Source organism: Micromys minutus (genome assembly GCF_963924665.1).
Source record: "Micromys minutus genome assembly, chromosome: 8".
Lineage (NCBI taxonomy): Eukaryota > Metazoa > Chordata > Mammalia > Rodentia > Muridae > Micromys > Micromys minutus.
The window spans coordinates 62,010,826-62,022,918 of record NC_137977.1 but is presented as its reverse complement, the minus strand read 5'-3'; the positions used below and the strand labels follow the sequence as shown (position 1 = coordinate 62,022,918).

The window sequence follows — 12,093 nt, the reverse complement described above, 5'->3', positions numbered from 1 at the left end:
GAACTCAGAGATCTGCCTGCCTCTGCCTCCAAACTGCTGGGATTAAAGCTGAGTCCCACCACTCCCAGCAAGTGCTTTTCTTTAACTTTTTTTCCTCCTTGGAGACAGGGCAAGCATGCCCCGTGCTTATGTAGAGGTCAGAGGTCACCCTGTGGGCGTCGGTTCTGTCCTTCAGTCAAGGGTATTGAGTTCAGATCCTCTGGCTTCAGAGCAGGTGCTTTTAGCACTGGGCCACTCTCCCTGTCCCCTCCCAGGGCTTCCTCTTACACTTCACCTCTTCATCCTTCCTCCCTAGTCACTGCCCCTAACTTCCCTGTGCCACCAACAGTAACAACAGCTAATCAGCACAAGGCTGAACACAAGGCACCAGTCACCGAGCTCAGTCTTATGGAAGAGGGTAACATTGTCTCTACTCGTATACATAGAAAACAGACGTTTGAGGGCCTTAGGCACCCTGGACAAAGTCACCAAGCCGGTGAAGGCACATTCACCTCAGAAGCCCCACTGACAGCAGATGACACTCCTGTATTTCACCCTGTCCCATTCACTCTCCCCAGGACATCCTCTCCAAAGGAACAGAGCCCGTCCCCACCCAGCTGGTGCCCAGCTGACATTAAAGTACTCGATGATATGGTCATGATGGTGAGGATATTAGAATGCTTCCAAACCCTGCTAGCTGGCACCCTTTGCCTTCCCCTGGGGGGAAAAAAATGTTCCTCTGACAGGAAGTCCTCGACCTAGCCTGGAGCTTCTGGAGCTTGAGGTGAGGCCGGGGCAGAGGGAAGCTTTGTACTTAACTGGTCTCTGCAGGTGGCAGGTGCGACAGGCACCTGACTAAATATTGTTGACTGTCACTTCTCTCTCCTCCTTCTGCCTCCACTAGGCAGTTCCTCCTGCTGACTTCCTATTTCAGGACACACCCCCTCATTCTCCAGTTCCCCTTCTGGAGCCAGCTCTGAGGCCCCTCTCCTTCCTTCTGCTGGTGACCCTCAGTTGACTTCCCTGACCTGTGAGTGCCTCTTATCTCTGTGGTTTCTCTATCTGCCTCCTTTCCCACTCCATGGTCTCAGGCTTCACTGGTCCAGCTTCCTTGGCACCTGCTATTTCCCATCCCCAGACCCAACCATATATAGTCTTTGTTTTGTTTTTGAGACAAAGTCCAGCTATATAGCTCAACGTGCCTTGAACTGTCAATCCTCCTGCCTCAGACTCTGCTGGGATTATAGACATGTGCTGCCACAACCAGCATTCTTCTATATTCTCGAGGTCAAGCACCTAAGGTCAGACCTCCCCCTCTATTCGCCTTCCTCAGGAGATAGATGTTCGTTTTCCGGCGGAGCTTACAACAGGCTTAACCCCAGCAAAAAGCCAGACCTACTAGAGCACACCCCATACAGAAAGCATTTCATACACGTTTATTAAACCCAAGAAACCAGTGCCTGCTTATGCTTTCAAAGTAATTTTTTTTACTTCATCCAGTCAAAAAGTTCTCATCCCTCACTGTTGCTGTCACCAGCCTCAGTCAGTCAAAAGACTTTCTCCCATCCCCTAAAAGCATGGCTATTTAAAAGTGAGTGGCCTTTCTCCTCCACCAGCACCCTCTGTCCCCCTTGTCCTGCATCTAAGCTCCTGGCCCGGTCTTATTGGCCTGGACCTAGGAATCCACAATCCAAGTACTATAGCTGGTGCTAAGGACCCAGCTACTGGGATCATCATATCTGCCCTCCAAGGGCTCCTGGCCCAGCAGAAGTAGAAAGGAGACTCCAGCAAACAGCCACAGGGTGGCCCAACATGCCCCAGACCCTCTGCAGGCACTGAGGATGAGCAATACAATACTCTGTAGCACGCTCCCTCCATGCCACCCTCTTGGAGACACTTGGGGGAACATTTCCTTCATGCAGAGCTCTGGCCCACTATTGGTCAGCTCCAGGGCCTTGAGAATGTTGCCTAACTCCCTGCCAGTTTCCTCATCAGTAGAATACCATGGTGAGTCAGTTCCCTCCGAGGGCAACTGGGAGCTATGTGGAATAATGTGGGGGAAACACTCAGAGAACCTAGTAATCTGCACAATGAACAATGCAGTCCTTCTCGTTACTTGAACTGGACAGCCATGAAGCCGGACAGTGTGCTTGCACCATTTCTGGGATCTCAGGTAACTCTTGAAGGTAGACCAGATACCCAGCAGCAGCAGCAGCAGCAGTAGTACTCACTCCTAAGACCTTCACCATAGGTCTCAATTCAGATGCCGCTCTGCCCCTCAGTGTAGGTGGGGCAGCTGGGGTTCCCACGGCTTAAGATGAGGGTTCTGCCTCCCCAGAGCTGGGATTTCAGGTGTGAGTCACCAACACTTCCTGCTCTGGGTTTTGGTTTGGTTTGGTTTTTTTTTTTTTTTTTTTTTTTAGGAAAGTTGGAAGGAAAGGAAAGAAAGCCTGGCTTTTATTGCTGGGTGATGGGTGGTGATGGGTCCGGTGGAGAAGGGTCCCGGACTCTTAACTAAACTCAGCCTAAGATATCCAGAGCCGAAAGGCAACAGCAGTCTTTTCCTTGACACTTTTGATCGAGCCTGCTGCAGAGCCAGCACACCCCTGATGGTGCACACATACTATTCTCTTACGTCTCTGTACCTCCATCGTTAGCCAAAAATAAATAAGTAAGTAACCACTCTACTGTGAACCGCATAAAGGTCTGCCCTTTTTTTCCACAGTGTAAAAAGTTGTGAAGATTTCCCAGGTTTCCTTAGAGGACCAAGTGTAAGGCCTTGCTGTAATGCTAGCCTGGCCCTTCCCCTTATGGTCAGTGCCCCAGAAGGATCTCAAAACTTCCAGGGAGGTGACAGGCTCTAACTGCCGCTGGGGTCACAGCAGAAGAGTCTCGGTGGGGTGGGCAGCTCCGAAGCTGAACGGGGCGGGGGGGGCACACGCAAGAGTCCTACTAAGGCAAAGGCTAGCTCCCTTTGGTAGCTGTGGGTCAGCTCCAGGGTGGACAGCTCCTGGCCCTGTCTTAAAGGAAGGCGTTTCCTCCGGGTGGAGGAGGAAACGGACTCTTGGAAGGTGGGTAGCTGCGGGGTAATAGGAATGCGAAAAGTGTGTCTAAGTGAAAGAAGAGACCTGCTACCTAGAACCTGAACCAGCACCAGCTCTCGGGTCTCCCACGCGCGCGCTGGCTTTCCTGGGGTTCTCGGTGGGCTGGGGGGGGAATCAGAAAGCGGGGCGAGAACCGCAGAGTGACGGCTCTCACGACCCATCCCGTTTCTCCCAGGGCTTCGGGGCACCCGCGGGATCGGAAGGCTCCTCCTTTTGGGCTTCAGTTTTCAAGCGTGAGAACGGGAGGGGTGACGTCAGGGCTCAGGTGTCCCCCGGAGTGCGCGCTCCAGGCGCAGCGCGATCCCGGGAGCGGACTCTCGGGATCCAGGCGCAACCCGGGGGCTCGCTCCCGCCTGCGCTCCGGGCCGCCTGCGCCGCGCTCACTTACCCAGAAGTTGCCCTTGAACAGCGAGCCCGTCATGCCGGCGCTGGGTTGGGAGCGAAGGGCTGGGCGCGGAGGACCGAGGGCCGCTGAGGACGGCGGGCGGAGGACAGCGGGAGGACAGAGGGAGGACAGCCGGGACGCGCTGAGAGCTCTGACTGGCAGGGCCAAGGTCCGGCGCAACTTCGGAGTGCCACTGTCGCTCCGGGAAGCCGCCCCGGGTCCTAAACCACGCCCGATTGCGCCCGCCCCGCGCCCCGCCCGCCCGGCGCACCTGCAGAGGGCCACCCACCCTGGCCCTAGGGCGGGGCCGGCCGGGCAGCTCTGCTGGGGGCGGCTGCCAGTCCGAGCCCCATCCTATGGGACCTCTGAAGGGCTGACAGAACCGGTCCTTCTCCCTAACCCACTCTGGGCTTTTCCCACCATGTCCTCTCGACCTAGAAATTCGGACTGGGGATCAGTAGAAACCTTAGGAGAGGCTTAAAACAGAGGAAGCCTTCGCCGGTGGTGCTGATGCTACAAGGAATGGAGCACGGAGCGCGCTCACTGCCCCGAAGGGGGCTGCAAGTTTTAGTCTAAAATGCCAATTAAAATACGTTACCAATGATTCCTGTTAACTCTCCATATCTTAATCTGAACTCAGCTAAGGTCTCTTCACCACCAGTCTCTCCCAGCAGTAAAAGCCAGGTTGCTTTCTGCCCCCCCTCCCCCACCCCCGCTCGAACTCTTCTAAAATTCACCGGTAATCCCAGTACTTCGGAAGCTGAAACTGAAGAATGTGAGTTCAAGCCCAACCTGGGCTACAGAGTTCTTTTCCCACAAACAGACAAACCAAATAAGACCCCAGGGCCCGTCAAACTCTTCTTTGCTTGGTAATAGACAAAGTACGTCTCTGTTCTGCGTGTCCAGACTGAAACTCGGAGAGCTTGAAAGATCGCCCCGATTCTCATTTATTTAGAGGATGGAGAGACCAGCGCTGGAAGTCTGTCCTTCCTAAAAGGGCCAGTGTCTTTCTGGATAAGAAGTGCTCATAGGGAAGAGCATGAAGGTTAAGTAGCCAAGACTGACACCGAGCCCGCTCTGGTCATGCCAGAACCTCTCGGCAGGTTCTAGTTCGATCCGGGCACAGCACAATCTTAGAATGACTAGAGGTAGCTCACAAAGGTTCTGCTCAGTGACTCTACCCCCAAGTCCTACAAGTAAGGTGACCTGTAATGACAGGTATGAGTGAGATCCTCCAGCCCTGTTACTCTCCAAGGCATGCATCTATCAACCCGGTTCTTCACTGAGTTTAGGAACAGTGGCTGATTTCCCAGAGGACTTGGGTTCAATTCCCAGCAGCCACAAGACGGCTAACAGCAATCCCCAACTCCAGGTCCAAGGAGTCTGACACCCACTTAGTATGTTTTTGCTAACCAGGGGCATGCAGGTGGTGCACAGACACACCATACACGTACAACACTGAAAAACACCCGTACACATAAAACAATAAAAATAAACAAATCAGATAATCAAGAAAACAGTGAGGTTAGACCCAAGGCAGGGAAGCCTGGCTACTCCTGCAAGAAGCAGCTGAGGCCAAGTATGCGCCAGGAGGGGAAGAGCCGCTGCTCTGCAGGTGTGGGTGGACAGCCCGTGACACTGAGGAAGCCAGCGTGCTGAAGACGTGTTTTAAATTTCCTCCCTCTCCTCTCCCCTCCCCTTCCCTCCTCTCCTCTCCTGTCCTCCCCTCTCCTCCCTTCTCTTCCCCTTCTCTTTTCTCCTCTCCTCTCCCCTATCCCTCCTCTTCTCTCTTTAACACTGGACATTTAATCCAGGGCCCCTGCCCCCGTGTAGTTTGTGGAAGGTTTGGTTGCTTGCTTGTACTTGAGACAGGATCATACCAAGTTACCCCTGATAGCCTTGAACCCTCTCTGTAACCCAGGCAGGTCTTGAATTAGTCACTCTCCTGCCCCAGCTTCCAAAGTTGCTGGAATTATGGGCATGTGCCAACCATAGTCATCGGGAAGTCTGTGACAGATATCTTTCATACAATTCTCATTATCTACATTTTTTTTCTCTAGTGTTGGTTTCTCTCAAGTCAGAATCTCACTACGTAACTCTGGCTCTTCTGGAACTCACGGTGAAAGCCCAAGTTGACCTCAAACCCACAGAGATCTGCCTGCCTTGGCCTCTCAAGTGCTGGGGTTAAAGGACTGCACCTCTGTGGCTGGCTTATATTTTAACTGTATTTCTCTATTATAATCGTAATGTGTATATTACTTTTGGGGGTAATCAAATCATGTGTTCATGGAGTGCCTGTTATGTGCTAAATATTGTTCAGGGTACTTGGGGCACAGCAGAGGATAAAACAAGGAGCTCTGCCCTCGTGGAGTGTACAGTCTATCACTGCTGTGACCTCGGGAAAGTCACTGCACTCCTGCGCCCAGTAGACAGAGGCTGTGGTGCAGATGCTGACCAGGACAGGGCCCTGACCCACCACCCTAGACAGCAGAGGGGCTGCAGGCTGAGCTTTAATGATAAGTACCCTGGGGAGAAGGAAGGAGTATGCTGTACGAGATGCTGCTGCTGCTTGGTGGCGGCCTGGTTGGCCAGGTCCTGGGCCTTCTCTGTACCTGCCCGTGCCGTGTCCTTTGCTTTCTCTCTGGCCTCTTTGGCCATCTCAACAAGGGATCTGGAAGGGGCCTCACCTTGTAGCTTGGCCAGGATGTATTCAAAGCCCTTCATTGTCTTGGTCACATTGCTTTTGAACCAGGCAAGACCAAATTCCTGGACAGCTCTGGAGACGCCAAATAAACTAGAGACCCAGGCTTCCCGACGGATTTCGGTCCAGCCGCTATTGTCAGAGTTCACACAGTAACACATCGTTCCTCCACCACCATCAGCCGGGCGTGGTTGATGTTCCAGCTGAGGGTGGCCATGGTCTGATTCTGCGGGTCTACGATAGTCCTCCAGGATGTACACCGAGTGAGCAACGCTGGCAGAAAACAGTCGCTCTATCCACCGTGGCATCCTGTTGGTCTTGGTCAGGAGTCTTCGGGACAGAAGCTTCTGGTCAGGGGTCACCTCCCGGTGCACTATGTCTTCGGTTAAGACATGTTTGCTATAGGGATTCGGGTACCGTTGCCAGAAGGCAGTTAACACTTGGTCCCAGGAACTTCGGAGCACGCTCTGGCCCAGGAAATACTTCACATCGTCCCGACCCGAGTGGGCTCAGCACCCGTGCAGCATCAGGGTGAAGAGCCTGGGGGTGGGGGACACGCGGCAAGGCGCACGCCCGCCAGTCCCTACAGCCGCCATGAGGGGCTATAGGACTCGTGTGTATTACTTTTAAATCAGTCTCAGCAAGGCCCTCAGTGCGCTAGGTTATCTCACAGGCCTCTAAGGTCTCTGAATTTTAGCTCTCTTCCACCCCCTGGTGGTAAAATTGAAAATTGAATGTGGTTGTTCAGGCTGACAGAAAATGTTCTTCAATGTGTTTTTTGTTACTGTTGTTTATTACATCTGTTATGTGTTTATTTATTTATTTATCTGACATTTGTCTGTTTGGTAAGAGTGGGTACTTGTGTATGCAACTTCATGTGTGGCGGACAGAGGACAACTGGTGGCCCAACTCATGTCTTCATGTTGGGCAGAAAAGCACTTCACCCACTGGCTAGCCTGTAGGGTTTGTGGATCTTTAGAAAATACTGATTCTTATTTGTATTTATGCGTGTATGTGGAGGATTCTCATGGGGGCCGGATGAGAGTTTAGGATCCCCTGGAGCTGAAGATATGTGTAGTTGTGAGTCACACCACATAGATGCATGATGAAGCCCTGTCTTCTGGAAGAGCACACAATACTCCTTCTTAAGCACTAAGCCCTCTCTCCAGCCCCCAATCAAATGTTTTAAATGCATCACCTGGGCAAGTACTGTGTTAAAATGTCAAGTGTGTGCTGCCACAGAAATCATGCCATAATGAAACAGGAATTAGACCACTCATTACAACAACTACGAATATTTTGACATAATCTCAATAATAGGCATGTCATGAATAAGCTTATAGTATATACAAAATTTCAAGTTTTTCTTTTTTGACTTACCTCTATTTCACATAGACTTCTGAAGTTATGAAGTACAATTTTTTTCCCTCACCAAAAAAAAAAAAAAAAAAAAAAAAAAAAATCTGGGGCTGGAGAGATGGCTCTGTGGTTAAGAACACTGACTGCTCTTCCAGAGGTCCTGAGTTCAAATCCCAGCAACCACATGGTGGCTCACAACCATCTGTAATGAGATCTGATGCCCTTTTCTGGTGTGTCTGAAGACAGCTACAGTGTACTCATACAAATAAGAAGTAAACAAAATTTTTTAAAAAATGATACAGTACAATGTTGCTTTCTGCATGTGGAAACTGAACATCCCTTTAAAGAAGCATGTGTCTGTGTCACACAAATACAAAATGTGCCTGTCTTTGCACTGTACTGACACATGTCAACAACCATGGACTCGAAACACATTCTCTAATACACAAAATGGAAGGTGTATACTGTTGCTATTTGGGGAAATGTTTTAAAAGCTATCTATCTGTGGGGAATCCATTCAATAGATTGTGAGATATCCATACAAAGAAATCCTGTACGTGGAGGGGAAAATGAGAAGTCATCAAATGTACTTCTAAACTGGAGAAAATGAAGATGTGAAACGTGTCAGTCTTTCTGCAGGGAGAAAAAGAGTAGAGTTACATTTGTGGTCCTCCCTCTCTGAGACAAGAGACAAGGGTACAGAAGGAAGACAGACTTGCTGCTCATTGTACACCATTTTGCAGCTTTGAATTCTGAGTTCACTGAAAACCAAAATCTTTTCAAAACTCTTCAGTAACGTTTAAATTCTCGAATGATTCCCAGTGACATGAACACCCAGCATCTCTTTATTTGGGAAATATTACTGTGATAAACATCTTTTATATAAGGGTTTTTTTTTTTTTAAAGAATTACTAATAAAGGAATTGAAGGTCAAAGAAATAAACGTTGCTAAGGCTCTCAAAATATTGTTTTCCAGAAAGGTCTTCAAAGTCTGTACTCAGTGGTGTGCTGAGAGCCTCTGCCTCAGTCACTCACAAACATTGGCTCTATCATTCATTCATCCTCCCTGTGAACTTGAGGAGTCTTCCCCGTGTGGTTCCAATCGTTACAGCTTTAATCATGACTTTCTAATCGATTGATGAGGTTTCGAACATCTGTTTCTCACTCTCTTGTATATTGTTGATACTCTTTGCTCTTTGTGAAAAGGGAATAAAAGCCTATTTTTCTAGTCAGTTTCCATCTGCTCTTCCATCTTCCAAAACACACACACACACACACACACACACAGGCACACGTTTCATGGCCTATATTAGTTGATTCAACTGAATTAGTTTGGTTTCATCGGAGTTTTTGGAGCCCCCTTATTGTGTTTATGAAACCTCGGCCTCTCTGTGTCTTCTGTGATGTTTTTCTGGTCAAAAGTTCTTCCCCTTGGGGCGGTCTAGTCTATGACTTCCGATTTTGAAAAGCAAGGCATGGCAGCACATGTCTGTAATCCAGATGAAGTAAGAGTAAGGCCAGCCGGGACTACACAGCAATGCTTGGCCTCGCAAAGAAAACAATAAATAAAAAATTAAAAACTCAGTAGTTTAAAACAATAAACACTGTTTTGCAGTTTCTCGGAGTAGGAATTTAAGAACTGTGTGGTTTGGAGTCTGTCTCATCAGACTGCAGGTAACTCTGCACTGTAGGCTCAAATGCAGCTGGGAATTTTATCTTCGATTGCTCCCATGCCTATAGGCTAACGAGTGGACAGCTATTTTCTTGAGATTCACTTAGCCTTCTGCAGGTCTGTGTTCAAATCCTCTACCAGCGCTGAAACCTGATTTCCCCAGACCCAGTGAGCTAAGAGGAACAGAGGAGGGAGACAGAAATCCATGGGAAGTCACATTATTTTCATATCTTATAATCTCAAGCCCTATTTTGAGACATGTCACCAGCAAGTGCCAAGAGTTCCTACTTAGCACATACCCTGATCAGTGGCCACTCTGAGTGTAAATAAGAGGCTTTCAGGCTGCAGGTCCGTTGGGCATGTCTTCTCCTGGCATCCCCACATGTATTAACACCTCCAGGCAGTTTCCTTTGACTTGCTGAACAGAACAAGGCACTTGGGAACTTTCGATGAGAAATTATCCTAGTTGCCCAAAATGCTGCCCTCTTCTGGCCTCTGTGGACACTGCTAGAATTTAACTTGAGTTCTCTGCAAGAGCATATACTCTTAAATCAACCATCTTGACTTTTCATTTTAAAGTTTTGTATTGGGGGACATAGTGGCACATGCCTTTAACCCTAGTACTTAAGAGGGAAAGGCAAGATCTCTTTGAGTTCAAGTCCAGCCTGGTCTACATAATGAGTTCTATGTAGAGAGACCTTGTGTCAGATAAACATTTTTATTGCCATATTTTAACTTTTAAGGATTTCTGTTTGATGAGTGTTTTTCCTACATGCATATACTATGTGTGTGCAGGGCAAAGCCAGAAGAATGCACCAGAGACCCTGGACCTGGAGTTAAAGATGTGGGTGTTAGAAGCCAAGCCTGGGGTCCTCTGCAAGAACAGCAAGTGCTGCTAACTTACTGTTAATTACTAAGCTATCTCCCCAGCCCTCACCAGCAATACATATATATTGTATATATACATGTATATATAAATTGGTTATGACACTTTTTCACATACTGAAATAATGTATTTTGATCACACTCACCCCAACTACCCTCTGTAGTTCCTTTCCTGTTGATCTTATCTCCTTCTTCCCAACCAGACCCCTTCTGTTTACGTGTGCGTGTGAATAAGTGAATTTCATTAGGGTGGCTTATAAAAGTGTGCTGGCTAGTTTTTTTCAACTAATACAACCTTACATCTGGTAAGAGGGAACCTCAATTGAGAAAATGTCTTCTATCAGATTGTCCGATGGACACGTCAGTGGGATGTTTTCTTAAGGGACAACTTTTTTTTTTTGATCAGTGATTGATCTGCGAGAGCTCAGTCTCATTGTAGATGATGCCATGCTTGGCAGGTGGTCCTGAGTCGTGATACAGCATCCTACACAGCTCAGGTCCCAGAACCCTGAGTAGAGGCCAGACACACGTACAGAAAAGCTGGGGTCAGGTGGGCTGTGTGCTCTGATGGAGCTGCACCCACTAATCAGAATCTCAAGGTATTATGTGCAGCACAGGAAAGAGATTGTAGTCTCATAGGAGCTTTGAAGAGAGCGGTTCCATAGACAAACATCAGAGAGGGTAGCTGCAGTTACAAGTTTTGGTGCAACTGTCCAGTCACCTGCACTGGGATCCTGGAGGACCCTTGTCCTTCGTCCTTGACATGGTCGCACCCATGTCAGCAGTATATCTCACATCCACTTAGGCTTCACTCATCCAGGTCTTCCTCTGCTCCCTACAGCACACACAATGTAGCAAGCCGAGGGGGTGAGCCAGGGAGCGTTTCCTCTACGGATGGCCCTGATGCTGGTCAAGTTCCTACCCTGACTTCCCTCAGTGGTGGACTGTGACTGTAAGCCAAGTTACAGTCCTCCCCAACTTGCTTTGGCTACGGTGCTCATCAGAGCACCAGAACACAAATACAAGAAGCACCAACTATGAACTGTCACAAAATCATCACGGAGAGGTGGAACCTTGTGAATCCGAATTCTCTTGTGCATGGGATACTGACGGGCCCAATCTTTGTGGTAATCCCAGTTGCTTGAGTTCAAGAATGCCATGGCTGTCATGTCCAGAAGATAGCATTCCACAATGCTCTACCCTATTTTAACTAACATTTTCATTTTTGTATCCAAGTGTCAGAAGACAACTTGTTAAAGTCATTTCTCTTTGTCCACCCTTACATGGGTGGGATCAAACTCATGTCACCAGCCTTTGCATGGCAAGCGTCCACCTATCGAGTCACCTTACTGGCCTCTAAAACTTATTGGTGTGCATATGTGATGTATGTGTCAGGTTGTTGTGTGCAACTTGCAAGGGGAGGTCAGAGGATGACTGTGGAGTTGATTCTCCCCATTTTTACAAGGACTCTGTCAAGTCTGTAGGCTTGCACAGCAAGCCCCTTCATCTACTGAGCCATCTCACTGGCCCCGAATCAACCTCTTAACTGTCCACAATCCTGCCCATGCCATACAACTGGACAAATACTGACTGCTCTTACATCCCCAGTGTAGTACCTTCCTCTTCCCACCAGTAGTCTGAAATTCATGGGAACCACAGCTGGCAGCTATGTGTCCCTGTGTTGATTTGAATGAAAATGTCTCCCCTGGGATTCTAAAACACTTGGAATTAGAGGGAGTGTTTAGGGATGATAGAACTTTTATGAGGTTCAATTTTCCTAAATGAAGCTCATCCCCTGAGCCAGGCTTCAAGGATGTTAAGTTTTGCTCTGCTTCCTGTTCACCCTTTCTATTCCTGCTGCCATGCCTTTCCCACCGTTACAGATTCTGTCCCTGGAGCCATGAATTAAAACTTGTTTTAATCAAGTTGCTTTTGGTCATGGCATTTTATTACAGCAACAGAAAATTAATACAGAATTGGGTTTCTGGGAAGTCTGTGGTTTAGGAGC

General features: G+C 48.6%; 1 protein-coding gene and 1 pseudogene across 3 annotated transcripts in view; both read right to left on the bottom strand.

Annotated features, from left to right (window-relative positions):
• The window catches only part of PSTPIP2 (proline-serine-threonine phosphatase interacting protein 2), a 77,622-nt gene extending 73,917 nt beyond the window's left edge, over positions 1–3,705 (bottom strand). Inside the window, exon 1 of one of the 2 annotated variants that reach the window (XM_080919912.1) lies at positions 3,472–3,705. In XM_080919912.1, coding sequence (XP_080776038.1) covers positions 3,472–3,504 — 33 coding nt within the window. In that variant the 5' untranslated portion in view covers positions 3,505–3,705. The remainder of the gene's footprint in view (positions 1–3,471) is intronic. The other variant, XM_080919911.1, reaches the window with a different exon arrangement.
• A 2,145-nt stretch (positions 3,706–5,850) lies between these two features.
• On the bottom strand, positions 5,851–11,245 carry LOC308423430 (PRELI domain-containing protein 1, mitochondrial-like; annotated as a pseudogene). Its single transcript has 2 exons — positions 11,122–11,245; positions 5,851–6,677 (listed from the first exon to the last, which is right to left on the bottom strand). The product of its transcript is annotated as a PRELI domain-containing protein 1, mitochondrial-like (transcript).
• Between the last annotated feature and the right edge of the window lie 848 nt (positions 11,246–12,093).